The sequence below is a fragment of the Aspergillus sydowii genome (assembly GCF_001890705.1).
Source record: "Aspergillus sydowii CBS 593.65 unplaced genomic scaffold ASPSYscaffold_5, whole genome shotgun sequence".
In the NCBI taxonomy this organism is placed as follows: domain Eukaryota; kingdom Fungi; phylum Ascomycota; class Eurotiomycetes; order Eurotiales; family Aspergillaceae; genus Aspergillus; species Aspergillus sydowii.
This window is the reverse complement of record NW_024467863.1, coordinates 489828-501976: the sequence shown is the minus strand read 5'-3', so window position 1 is coordinate 501976 and position 12149 is coordinate 489828. Positions and strand designations below refer to the sequence as shown.

Sequence of the window (12149 nt, the reverse complement as noted above, 5' to 3'; positions counted from 1 at the left end):
TGATTCCAGTGTATTATCGCAACACGAAATATCTCACGATGAAGGACCTCATCCACCTCGTTGCCTTCGCTTATATTCCGTGTTTCTTAGCGCTACCTGCTCTAGCTCAGCAGGCTTCTGAGACAATCACCCCGGCACCATCTGCAACGCCCTCGACCGCGGGCATTCTTCGCCCCTCCAGCGGAGAAACCATCACAGTAGGCGAGCCGTACACTATTCGCTGGACCCCTCCGCCGTTTGACACAGGACCTCTGGCCATCGAGTTGTTCGGAAGAGTTAACAGCATCCACCGGATCCTCCCGAACACAACAAGTTGCGATGGATGGTTGATAAACACGCAATGCGACAAGCTCGATGTGAATATATCCAGCGGATCCACTAGCTATGGTGCGAACTCTCACAAGTTGTTTTTACTTATGATAGGGTTACCTGCTAATAGGAATAGTCTGGAATCTCTCGAAGCCGTATGACGGCTACAGACTAGCATATGAAGAAATGTCGTTCCGTATGGGCGTCTACGAGGATAATCTTTCGCACGGGGCATTACCTAGGACTGATGCACCGTGGCATCTGAGTGCGTCGTTTACCCTTGCGAGGGAGACGACGGCAACGAGTAGGACAACTTCTACCTCTACTACGACTGCAACTACGACCTCAACATCGACAGAGGCGCCTGGGACTGACGATAGTCCTGCTACTCCAACTGATGCTGCTGTGCCTCTTAGTTCTCGGATGTGGAATGTGGTTATTGCAGTAGGCGCGTGGAGCTTTTTGTTCAATTGGTGACCTCGACGCTTTCCCATCTCTATTGTAGTAATTGTAGTTAGCGTACGCCGCAAACTAGTTTGAAGTTCAGAAAACCTGCCTAAATGATGGTTAATTCGTATCGATGCAGGGCGAAATGAAACTATGGAATTACCTTGAGGCACCTGGACAAATAAACCAAGATTATGTGGTCTCCAAACCCCAGGCCAGCATTCGAGGATTTGCGCAGATATGGCATAATTTGGGGTCTACTACTCCAAATCTTGTATTTTGGCACTGCTACTGGTTACCGTAATCCTAGATGGATGAAGATATGACTCCAGTGGCACTATTATTGCGTGATAGGCTCAGTAAAAGATTTAAGAAGATTGTAATCTTCTTAAACCAGCTATCGTCCCACTGTCCGGATTAACAATGGTGGAAAAACCTGAATTCATATCAGAGACCTCCCAGGTTGAAGAGGGTGTTCATAATGTGATCGAGAAAAGACTACGAAAGAAGCTGTTGTGGAAGCTCGACACCAGGTAAGTCAAGCCCTATACATGAGACAAGTGGTTCTAACTGTTAAGGATACTTCCCCCCCTGGCCCTCCTCTACCTAGCAAACTTCGTCGACCGATCCAACGTCGGCAATGCTAAGATCCTCGGCCTTGAAGAAGACCTCAGTCTAACAAACCACCAATACGCAAATGCCCTCGCCGTCTTCTTCGTTTTCTACGTTGTCTCAGAGCTCCCCTCAAATCTCGTGCTTAGACGAATGACGCCCAAGTTCTGGCTTCCATTCTTGGTATTCCTCACAGGCATCACCGTGATGTGCATTGGCTTCGTCAAGACATACGCCCAGTTCATCGTTGTCCGCGCTTTACTCGGAACAGCAGAGGGGGGGTCTATACCCCGGCTCGCTCCTATTCCTGTCAACGATCTACACGCGAGAAGAACTGGCGCTGCGCGTGGGGGTATTCTACTCCAGCGCGTCGCTATCCGGTGCCTTTGGGGGTCTTCTCGCGCGTGGCCTTTCGGCAATCCCAACGACCTCGACTGTATCTGGGAGCTGGCGGTGGATTTTTATCGTCGAGGGAATCATCACCTGTGTAATTGCGACTGGGGCATACTTTCTTCTGCCGAATTCCGTGGAGACTGCATCGTTTTTAACGGCTGAAGAACGAGCGTTTGCTCAGGCCCGGTTGAAGGCATCGCATCTGCCCACCTCAGAACAAGAACAAGAACGAGAACGAGAACGAGAACGAGAACGATTTCGTTGGTCTGAAGTCCGCTGCGGGATTCTCTCCCTGCAGTTATTTTTCACAGGGACCGTGTACTTTTCCATCTGCTGCGCGCTGTTCTCCTTCAGCCTGTTCCTACCATCCATAATCCAATCCCTGGGCTATACCGCAAACGAGGCACAACTGCTCTCCGTCCCTCCCTACGCCGTGGCATCCATAGTAGGCGTGATCGTATCATTCCTATCCGATAGACTGCGCATCCGAGGAATACTAATCCTGCTGTCCCTCCCACTCGCAATCATCGGATACGCCCCGATCGCGCGAGTCTCCAGCAATGTGACGAAATACGGACTTACCTTTTTAATGGCCGCGGGGATACACGGCTCCGTTCCGCCCCTGCTAGTCTGGATACTGAATAACAGCGCGGGCCACTATAAGCGGGCCACGGCGGGCGCGATGCAAGTATGCATGGCGAACTGTGGGGGGATTGTTGCGGCGTTTCTGTATTCGAATACTGAGAGGCCGGGCTATGTTAAGGGTCATACGATTGTTTTGGGGGTTCTTTGCTATTCGTGGATATCGTGAGTTATCTGCCTACCTTTCAAGCTAACTCCCGGCCGTGGTTGAGCTGATTGTACGTGTAGTGTCCTCCTAAACGTGTTGCATGTTTGGAAGATTAACAAGGACAAGAGGGATGGAAAGTATGACCAGTATATTGGTTATGGGGATGACAGGGAGCCGTCTTTTCGATTAGTGTTGTGATGAGGTACTGTCTAGTTGGAGTTAGGGCTGTGACCATCTCAACCTGATGGCGAAAGAGCGAGATGTCCAGGTTGCTCTTTCCTAATTCAGCGAGCCCATTGCACCTTCCTTTTGGAGAAATCTAATATTCCAGCTGCGAGGAAGGTGCGATGGATAAACCCCGTACATAATTAATATTATGAACTACAAACATTATGCCACAATGCCATCAGGGGACGAACAACATCGAGCGTGCAAGTATCAATGAGAGCTTCTTTCCATATTTCACACAATAATGAACAGACTAGACACAAACAAAGGTAGCAAAGACAGCAAACAGGCGTCCGCATAATTATTTGCCCTAGTAAAGCCACGATAGTTAATTGTGTTTCAGGGGAAAATAATACTGTTATCCTGTACAAAGAATGGGAGAAGGGAGTCCATCCTAGTATAAAGCAATAAACGGAAAAAATATCAACACTACAGAAGATGCTTCTTTCAACACCATATTATGTTGCACAGTTTTGAAAGTCTGGGACAAGTCTCCATTGCTGTTCATTTAAGACGAAAAAGGCAGTAGACAATGGATAGATTTATGAAAAGACGGGGTTAAAGTCAGGCATGTTTCCTTCCACAGTGCAATTCCTTTCTAGGTCCGAAGAAATCCTGGGAGAATTATATATTTTCCAGCTGTCACCATGTGTATATCAGGGCAGTGGAAAGGCCGTTATGTGGCATCCCAGGTCGCCCGCATCTTCGGCAGTTACGACATCGACAATGTCTATTTTGGCCCAGGAGCCCTTCATCTGGTTGGACGGCCTGCAGGGGAGACTCGAGTATGTCACAGCCTCATACTTTTAGATCTAGACTAACTTTCAATAGGACCTCGAGTTTGTGATTCCCGACGATCAGCTAGTTGTATGTGACATACGTACCCATCTGTAACTTTCGTAACCGACAGACTTGAAGCTAATAATATACTTATATAGGATGCCATGTGGGCCCTAGACAAGGAAGGATTCAGCATCTGCAACGACGCCTTCTGCAAGCGTCGGAGCGTTGACCAACGCGCAACCAACCCGAGTGATCCAGAGACCGACATCAACGATAAAACACGATATCCGTCCATCGCCTGTGCCCATTTCCACACAGAAGACGGTCTATACCAAGAGTACGGCATCTCGACAATCTCCTTACTCACCCAATCCAGTACCCTTTGGTGGCTCGCTAATCTGAACGTCGGCCGCTACATAACAGTTTCAAGCGACCCGGGCCTCCCACCTTATGTTCCAGGCGGCTGTACCGGTCCCTGGTCGCCGGAAGAACTATACCCTGTGAAAATCCTCCGCCCTTCAGCGTTTACGGAAGCGGTTATACTATTAGCTGCCTGGGGCTATGATTCCATCGAGGGCCAGGAGAGTAGATACTGGCAGATGATCCGCTGTCTGATGGATAAGGGAAACAACGACCCGACCAACGTTAAGAAACAGCTCGCAGAACCATTCCGGTATTTCTGGGGGAACCTACATGCGGTTTCTAACTGGGAGCCGGTGCGTTTGTGCCTAAGGACCCTCTGGACGGATGAAATTGTGATGAAGGGCGCCCTGCCTCCGCGTCAGCGCGCGCCGGGGCTTCCTAAAGCTGTGAAACGGACGTCGCCATCTTAATTATAGCTGGAGAGAAATACTCTGCGGCTGGTATTAGGTTGTTAGGGTTGGATCTAGTTTATCTCTGCTTCTTTTTAGATATGTTTCCATTTTAAGTCTTAGGTAAAATATCCGCAGTGACAGGGTAATCAGAAAACGTCAATTACAGATACTTATCACTAAAATAGAACATCTCTATTTGTCTTCCAGAATCGGACTGTTCACTTCATGGTGGGAACGTCTTTTACTACCCTCAGACTCCGTGATTCCGGTCAGCTGGTCGTGAATTAGGGCTACCACTTGCTGGCAACAAGTTTGGTGACTGGATATATCTGGTCAGAGTAGAAAGTCGAAGTACATGCTTGAGTCATTAGACAAGATAGCATACGCTGCCTTATTTAGGGTGCTTGAAAGCTCGTAGCTAGATTTTGAAGATAATAGTATTGGTACGAGCATAGAGATGTTGAATCACCAAGCCGTTACTAGAGATAATATACCAGCTACTGTATTCCACACAAGACTACCAGTCAGATGCTAAATACTAGTTCGTTCCGTCTAACAGTAAATAATAGCACAGCTAAGCGGCCAGGTAATGCAGAACTGGGCGGGCGCAGACAACGGGCAGTTGGCGATACAGGTAAAATAGTCGTCGCTGCATTGAGCCGTGACCACTGCGAATCCGTCGTCGGTTTCTTTTATGCTTGCAGCTGCTGCGACGTTAGCATTCTTCGATACTCTGAGAACGGGGCTGTCTGTGTGCCGTACCATTCAAAGCGTTGGAGGTTGCAACGAGGGCGAGAGGGATGATAGCGGAGAAGAAACGCATGGTGATTGGATTGTTGGTGGTTTGAATTGAATGGCTTTGGGAGGTATTGCCTGAGAATGAGAGTCTTGTTCAAGGGAATTCCAGGACCTTTAAATAGTTTTTCTACCAGGTCAAAGTACGAAGACAGTGGATGATTTATATGCTTCCATGTGCATGGCATGTTGGTTCACCGTTCTAAACAAGGAAGTATATGATATTCCAAGAGATTACTTCAGGATGAACCTGTTACCACAGCAAATGAGAAGCCAGGCTAAGGAATACTTGTCTCGCTACGGTCTGGTATTGGCATGGCACGAATAGGCCCCCAATTGCCAGACCATCGAGACCACGCGGAATAGATGGATGCTGTTGGGCCACTGGTGTGTAATATATGCTACCACTGGAAGACTATATGATTTGAGGTCAGCTGAGACCCTTCAGCTGGGATAGTTGTAAGGAGTTGGGATATCGAGCCAAGTGTGCATAAGTGCTTACTGCCATATATTAAGCGTCAGTCAGACGGCGCACGAAATTACTATTCAACACACGGCATTGTCTCCGCGCAGCAATGGGAAGGAACTCCCATTTAAATATCTTTCTGTGATGACACATAATTTGCCCAATGTGCTCTTGTTGAAGCTCTATAAGTTCAGGGCCGGTAGGAAGTCGTCGTGCTCGACAGAACCCCTATTTATGTTGATGGAGCGCAGATATTGATATAACCACGTCTTGGTCTGAAATGTAAGTGTGTTCTATGTTTTATGTAGACTTAACACCCTGCAATCCGTGGGGAATCTTCAACTAGGCTGACGGTCCTGCATCTGGAGAATAATACCGCACAAACTGCATGCCCGCTTGCAGGTCGCGGATGTGCCTGATCCATGAGGTTTACCTGCACCACTATCTTGAAGAAAATAAAATCGAATTTAATGGAATACCCAGGAAAGTAAACAAACTATATGCGCCTTTAAAAACTTATAGAGTGGACTTGAAATTACCAGAAGTGACGCTCATCCCCCCATCAACCACCAAATCGAGGCCGCTCACATATGATGACCCTTGACTGAGTAAATATAACACGGCCATTTTCAAATCCTCCGGTTGTCCGACCCTTCCCAATGGCGGCGCTTCATTGAAAATCCGATGGAGATCTGGACGGCGTGCTGCGACACTCAGATTCATCGTTGTGGCGATATAACTGCTATAGTTAGCAGACATACCAAGGTATAAACACCAGCAAGAGAGGAAGCGTGTACCCTGGAGATATAGTATTGACTCTAATTCCAGCAGACGCAAGTTCATGTGCTAGATTCCGGGCCAATGACCAGACAAAGCCCTTGCTTCCGGCGTAAGCTGTAAGCTGGTGGCCGGGCGAGACATGCTGTGCTGTCTGGGAACAGATCATGACGATACTGCCTTTTATGCCCTGCTCCTTCATTTTTCGGACTGTTTGCTGGATTGCAAAGAATGTGCCGGTTTCCTGTTGATTGTCAGCATCAGGACTCACCCCGCTATTACATTTTCAGGTGCAGTTGCAGTGCAGCTGAATGGTAGTTATACATTAACAGCCTGTTGTCGCTGAACATCCTCCCACGTGTGCTCGAGGAAAGGTTTGTCGACGCATATTCCTGCTGCAGTAATACTGAAGCCTGCGTTAACAATGATCGTCATCAGAACAGCCATACGGGTTAGCAACTAACAGCCCGTCAACTCGTTGATGAGTATGGAATATCTGGTCAAACACATGCACTAGCTGTTGTCTGCTTGTAACATCGCACCTGTCATCTCGGTTAACGGGACTATTCTCCTGTTTCAACCCACTTTCCTTACGGATAGTAGTGCAGGCGGCCGGGCATCTCTGCTTGGAGATGGGTGAATTCCTCGTCAGGCCGTAGGACGACATCAGTAACTGCAACCACCGCACCAACTTCCAGGCACGCCTTTGCGAGAGATAGGCCAATTCCACGGGCGCCCCCTTCACAAGACTGTTAGCCGTGTCTGCACGTCATTCGCAGGGCAGATGGAGAATAGTCGGGTTCATACCTGTCACTATGATAACACGGCCAGTTAGGCTCAAGAGGGAAGTGATCGTTTCAGACATGGTGGAAAGTCCTGCCGGTTAGATTTTACTCTGTTCGTCTTCTGGGCTGCCAAAGCAGTGCAGGTATAATATATCGGCAGTCTGGTTCCGAACTGGTAGCGTAGCGGAGACCAAATTCCGGATTGAATCCCGGGATCGAACTGATCAACTGACTGATTTAGTTGTTCACTGTAGATGAGGTATACTAGATCTTCGGAATCAACTGCGCCTCGACCATCCTATCAAACACAATCTTGTACCCCTGCACTGTATCAATGCTCTCCTTAAACCCGACCCCCCTCGCCTTCTCCAGCGAGTATTCACGATCGAAGTCGAAATCAACCAACATAAAACGTGTATGGCCCCAGTTCTGCTTCTCCACTACTCCATCCTTCAACCCATGCTTCTCAACAAGTCTTTGCCACTCTTTCATATGCCCCTGCACAAACCCCTCCATACTTTCCTCCTCCTCCTTCTCCTTCTTCTCCTTTGCTTCTGCAGGCTCAACACCGACAAGACCGAAATACTCACAGATCCCCGGCCAAACACCCGCCCAAGTAACAGTATCCCCGTCTGCAACATTGAATACACTCCCGTTCCCGCACCTATCGCGGTTCATCGCAGCAAATATCTCCATCTTACTTAATATATCCTGGAACGTATCTGAGTGCGTGGAATAGTACCCACGCTTGCTCCCAGGAAACGCAACCTTTGTGCCCCCACCAAAAACCTCTCTGTACATCGCCAGGTAAAATGCAATCCCATGTGCCATGTTCATTACATTACTTCCCGGCGCAAACCCGACAATGCCATCAGGGCGGATCTCCGAGAATGTCCAGCTGCATCCGGGCTTGTGTGACAGCTTGTCGAGCAGGTCATACTGGTCATAGTAGAATATCTTACTCCGGTACGGCTCTGGAATCCGCGGAAGCTCTTCATGGAGCGGAGTCTCTATAGTAAGGTCGTTTGGGAACTCGAGGCCGTAGCCCTTTCCGCCCGTTTGGAGGATTATAGTCGATACTTTCTTGGAGGCCGTTGTTATAGCTTGCACGGCAGTTTCCAGGAGCGCAGTATTGACTTTGCGCAGGGAGGCGTGGTCGTTTGTCTGGATGTATGCTGTGTCCGCGTTAGTTCTGGCAAGCAATATGGATCAGGAAGCACAGGACAGGACGGAAGAAGAAAAAAAAAAGAAAAATGAAAGAAAGAAAGAAAGATACCGCAGAAGAAAACAGTATCCACCTCTTCAACACCCGGTACTCTCTTCTTGAGCTCTGATACGACTGTTTCGTGGGGGCCAGTCAGGTCAATCCCGGAGACGATGCTGAGGCGGGGGTCGTCGGGGAGCAACAAGCTGTGCTTGTCAGCAGGCCGATTGCAGAGCCCTGTGATATGGGCAAAGGTCGAATGGGATGGGTAAGAGAGGCATTGCTTCATTAGGGACCAGCCGGAGATTCCAGAGGCCCCGAAGATGAGGGCGTGTCTTCCTTGCGCGACCATTTTGCTTCCTCTTGTAACAAGCAGATGGTATAAGGAGTTGGAACTGGAGCTGGAGCTGGAGCTGTCGATTGGTGAGAAACTTGCCAGTTCGCTGACTAGTTACAAATAGTTTTGGCTGCGTCTGAAGTAGGTGGGTGGGTGTTCAATCAAAGTAACACCAGGGGCCGGGATTCATTTCGCGAGGCTGGTGGGAATAACTTCAATTATTTGCCAGTTGCCACCCGCCCGCCCACAATCCCCGTTCCCGTCTGCATCTGACAACGGCGCGGAGCCCGTTTCGCGATTCAAATCCCGGCGGCTTCCCACCGATGTTCCGTCGCAATATATTCGCCGACAGTGGAATTGCACTGCAGAGAAAACTCAATGGCTACCAGATCCACGCCTACAGCAATGTCCCCGCGACGCTCAACAGCACCCAAAGCAGCGAGGAAACATGTCACAAGAGCCTGCAATCCTTGCCGCGAGGGAAAAGTCAAGTGCGACGGCGTCACGCCCGCTTGCACGATCTGCAGCGCAAAGGGGAAGAAATGCACTTACCGGTCAACGGATGATAAGAGGAAGTAAGCAACGGCCATCATTACCTTACCCACCGCCCCGATCAAGGTAATGCGACTACTGTAGTATGCTAAGTCATTATATTTCACAGGATCCCTTTGCGCATCTCGCTCAGCGTCCTCGCCCAGCGAATCAACCAGCTGTCGTGTTTCATCCGGGATCAAGGACTCAAGGCCCCGTCGATGGACGCGGAGGACTTCAACACGATGAAAGGTGTTTTCGAGACGATTGGGCTGGAGTTTGAGGATACCAATTGGACGCAGGGCCCATCGGCGAGGTCAGAGACGGGGTTGGATAACAGCTATACCGTGCTAGATGATTCCATGGCGAGTGACGATACCACCGGGGACAGGGACAGGGACAGGGCCAATGGGCTCCAAACACCGCAGCCGACCGTCAATGAGCCGGTCAGCTTAGGCCTGTCTCCGGCGCCTCCAGCTGTCGAGAACCACATCTCGTCGCCAAATGTTGCCTCCGCCCTCCTCGCGCTCGCGGATACCAGCTGGCGCCCCCCGACTGAACCGCCGCCACCCGTGGCCAGTGACGACGAGGAGGACGACGAAGACGAGGTCACAAACCAGCTGTCGTGCCGCCTCGGCAAGTTACAGCTCACGCAGGGCGGACAACTGCGGTATTTTGGGTCCACGTCCAATTTCACCCTGCTGGATGTCCTTGTCGGTGTCGCGCCTTCGTCCCCGGTCTCCTCCAGCCAGCAAAACACACAGGAGATTCTCGACAGCGCGGATCTGGGATTGGAGGTTGACGAGTCACTTGAAAGACATCTGCTGCAGCTCTATTTCACCTGGCATGACCCTTCCATGCATGCTGTCAGCGAGGATGTATTCTGGCGGTCGAGAGCGCAGGAAAAGTATCAAGGCACCGATACGCCGTATTATTCGAGATCGTTGTCGGATGCAATGTAAGTCGCCTCTAATCAACGAACCATGGCTCTAGTTTACCTTTTTTAGGTGCGCAGTGGGCGCAGCGTACGAATCAAAATACCACCCTGACCTCATCACACTCCCTCGCTCTCTGGCCGAGTTCTTCGCTGATCGGGCCAAGCTGCTGTTGGAGTCGGAACTCGAGAGCCCTTCCCTGGCGGCTATTCAGACGTTGGTCATACTAAGCGCATACGAAGCGTCGTGCACGAGGGATACGCGGGGGTGGCTGTACAGCGGTAAGTACGGAGTACCCAGAGATGCATGGCATGGCATGGCAAAACCTGAGATTCACACAAGTAGGAATGGCAATGAGGCTTGCCTTTGATCTTGGACTGCATCTCGACATGGGCCCGTACGTTGAACGGGGGACAATCGCCCCAGAGGATGCAGAAGCACGTCGCGTAACGTTCTGGGCTGCATACACCAGCGAACAGTATGTCGTTCAGGAAAAATCTCCAAAGACCATCACTGATTGTGCAGATTCTGGGGATACTACCTGGGCCGCCCAACACGGAACGCAACCGATGGTATCACGGTGTCCAAGCCAGAAGGTCATGGCAACAGTCCGCTTCAGCCACTGAAGTGGCAGCAGTATGGCTCTCCATATCTATCAAGGTGTATAGCAAACCTTCCGAATCCGCTTGGGCTGGTTTGTTTTCAATGGGTGTCTCTGTACGAGGTCATGTTGCCGTTAACGGACGTCCTGTGAGTGGAATATGGAATACAATATTGAGGCAGAATAGGCAGGATTGACAGACACCAAGATACGGAACGTGCGAAATATCCAAACATCGACTGCAAGAACTCACATCGCGCACCGTCGACCAGCTGCGCGAATGGAAAACAAATCTACCCCCAGAGTTGAGGATCTACGAGACCGCCGATTACCTCCAGCCACTGCCACATGTCCTCGCACTGCAGTACGTCAAATCTTTCAAAGCATCCGTAATACTCAGTTTACTGACCACTTTAAAGCATGCAGTACTATCAATTAATGATCCACTGCCACCGCCCCTACATATCGCGCCACCACATCCAGCCGCAACCACCACAGGGGCCGGGCCACAACCACGCACGCGCAATGTGCGTCGAATCGGCCATCGCTATTGCGAAGCTTCTGGGCATCTACGAGCGATACTATAGCTTCCGTCGGGCGAACTTTCAGATCGTCTCCTTCGTCTTCTCAGCAGCTCTGATTCTGATCTTCACCGTAGTTCCCGCGAGGCGCACAGAGCGTGAGCGTGACTGTGACCGTGACCGTGACGGTGAACTGCTCGTCCATTTGAGCGTCTGTTTCCGTGCACTTGATGAGATGGGAAGCCAGTTCGAGAGCGCGAAGAGGACGAGTACACTGCTGAATACCTTGCAAATGGAGTGGCAGACGCGGAGAAGGAAAAGAAGGACTCGGATAGCGCGTGGGGTGAAGAGAAAGTACGATACCGTGCAGCAGCAGCAGCAGCAGACGAGCGAGCTGGAGCTGGAGCCCTCGGTGCCTGGTCAGGGACAGAGCCAGGACTTTCAATGCCCGGAGACGGGGCCCCTCTGGAGTGGGCTAGATTCCATCACGGATGGACACGCATCGTATGCGGTGGACTTTCTCGAGCCGGATCTGTGCAACATTCTGCTCAGTGAGGGCATCCCGAGGGCCTTCGTCTAATTATCGTGTTTAAAACAGACTGGATACACTGCCAGCACGGCACTTCTCGCGTCCCTCCCGCCCCAGAAGCTCCAGATACACTCTGACCCCTGTAAAATTACAATTCCCTTCAGATCAAGCCCGAACCACTCATAGTTGGTTTCGTGGAACACACTCTCGCGGTACTCTCTTGGCTGCTTGTCGAAAAGATCAAAAACTCGGACAGCAGCGCGATCCGTGTTCGGGACATTGCCGACGGTT

The 12149-nt window shown here is 50.5% G+C and overlaps 7 protein-coding genes across 7 annotated transcripts; 4 read left to right on the top strand and 3 right to left on the bottom strand.

Moving 5' to 3' along the window:
• The first annotated feature begins 25 nt into the window (after positions 1 to 25).
• Positions 26 to 983, top strand: ASPSYDRAFT_44945 (uncharacterized protein). Its single transcript, XM_040846939.1, has 2 exons — positions 26 to 387; positions 446 to 983. The coding sequence occupies exons 1-2, from the start codon at positions 39 to 41 to the stop codon at positions 784 to 786; spliced, it is 690 nt and encodes a 229-aa protein (XP_040702379.1). The 5' UTR covers positions 26 to 38; the 3' UTR covers positions 787 to 983.
• Positions 984 to 1179: 196 nt separating this feature from the next.
• Positions 1180 to 2749, top strand: ASPSYDRAFT_89312 (uncharacterized protein; the record flags this gene model as incomplete). Its single annotated transcript, XM_040852146.1, has 4 exons — positions 1180 to 1289; positions 1335 to 1617; positions 1643 to 2568; positions 2632 to 2749. 4 exons carry the CDS (start codon positions 1180 to 1182, stop codon positions 2747 to 2749), a joined length of 1437 nt encoding a protein of 478 aa, XP_040702378.1.
• Positions 2750 to 3426: 677 nt separating this feature from the next.
• On the top strand, positions 3427 to 4395 carry ASPSYDRAFT_31232 (uncharacterized protein; the record flags this gene model as incomplete). Its single annotated transcript, XM_040844851.1, has 3 exons — positions 3427 to 3564; positions 3611 to 3646; positions 3718 to 4395. 3 exons carry the CDS (start codon positions 3427 to 3429, stop codon positions 4393 to 4395), a joined length of 852 nt encoding a protein of 283 aa, XP_040702377.1.
• Positions 4396 to 4846: 451 nt separating this feature from the next.
• Positions 4847 to 5200, bottom strand: ASPSYDRAFT_177278 (uncharacterized protein; the record flags this gene model as incomplete). Its single annotated transcript, XM_040843469.1, has 2 exons — positions 4847 to 5081; positions 5140 to 5200. The coding sequence occupies 2 exons, from the start codon at positions 5198 to 5200 to the stop codon at positions 4930 to 4932; spliced, it is 213 nt and encodes a 70-aa protein (XP_040702376.1). The 3' UTR covers positions 4847 to 4929.
• A 954-nt stretch (positions 5201 to 6154) lies between these two features.
• ASPSYDRAFT_57848 (SDR family NAD(P)-dependent oxidoreductase) lies at positions 6155 to 7280 on the bottom strand (the record flags this gene model as incomplete). The annotated part of the gene is made up of 6 exons (XM_040849438.1): positions 6155 to 6377; positions 6436 to 6659; positions 6740 to 6821; positions 6880 to 6957; positions 7010 to 7106; positions 7223 to 7280. The coding sequence occupies 6 exons, from the start codon at positions 7278 to 7280 to the stop codon at positions 6155 to 6157; spliced, it is 762 nt and encodes a 253-aa protein (XP_040702375.1).
• ASPSYDRAFT_177276 (SDR family oxidoreductase) lies at positions 7010 to 8978 on the bottom strand. The gene is made up of 3 exons (XM_040843468.1): positions 8477 to 8978; positions 7223 to 8375; positions 7010 to 7154 (listed from the first exon to the last, which is right to left on the bottom strand). The coding sequence occupies exons 1-2, from the start codon at positions 8754 to 8756 to the stop codon at positions 7465 to 7467; spliced, it is 1191 nt and encodes a 396-aa protein (XP_040702374.1). The 5' UTR covers positions 8757 to 8978; the 3' UTR covers positions 7010 to 7154; positions 7223 to 7464.
• Positions 8979 to 9146: 168 nt separating this feature from the next.
• On the top strand, positions 9147 to 11909 carry ASPSYDRAFT_89307 (uncharacterized protein; the record flags this gene model as incomplete). The annotated part of the gene is made up of 7 exons (XM_040852145.1): positions 9147 to 9316; positions 9403 to 10230; positions 10280 to 10488; positions 10553 to 10685; positions 10733 to 10957; positions 11017 to 11172; positions 11228 to 11909. 7 exons carry the CDS (start codon positions 9147 to 9149, stop codon positions 11907 to 11909), a joined length of 2403 nt encoding a protein of 800 aa, XP_040702373.1.
• Positions 11910 to 12149: the final 240 nt, after the last annotated feature.

What these genes read in the sequence shown, in the direction of transcription:
- ASPSYDRAFT_44945 (XM_040846939.1), top strand. Translation starts at nt 39, where the DNA reads ATGAAGGACCTCATCCACCTCGTTGCCTTCGCTTATATTCCGTGTTTC. An exon ending in CAGCGGATCCACTAGCTATG is followed by an intron (nt 388 to 445) that starts GTGCGAACTCTC and finishes TAATAGGAATAG; the next exon opens with TCTGGAATCTCTCGAAGCCG.
- ASPSYDRAFT_177276 (XM_040843468.1), bottom strand. Translation starts at nt 8,756, where the DNA reads ATGGTCGCGCAAGGAAGACACGCCCTCATCTTCGGGGCCTCTGGAATC. An exon ending in GGATACTGTTTTCTTCTGCG is followed by an intron (nt 8,376 to 8,476) that starts GTATCTTTCTTT and finishes ACGCGGACACAG; the next exon opens with CATACATCCAGACAAACGAC.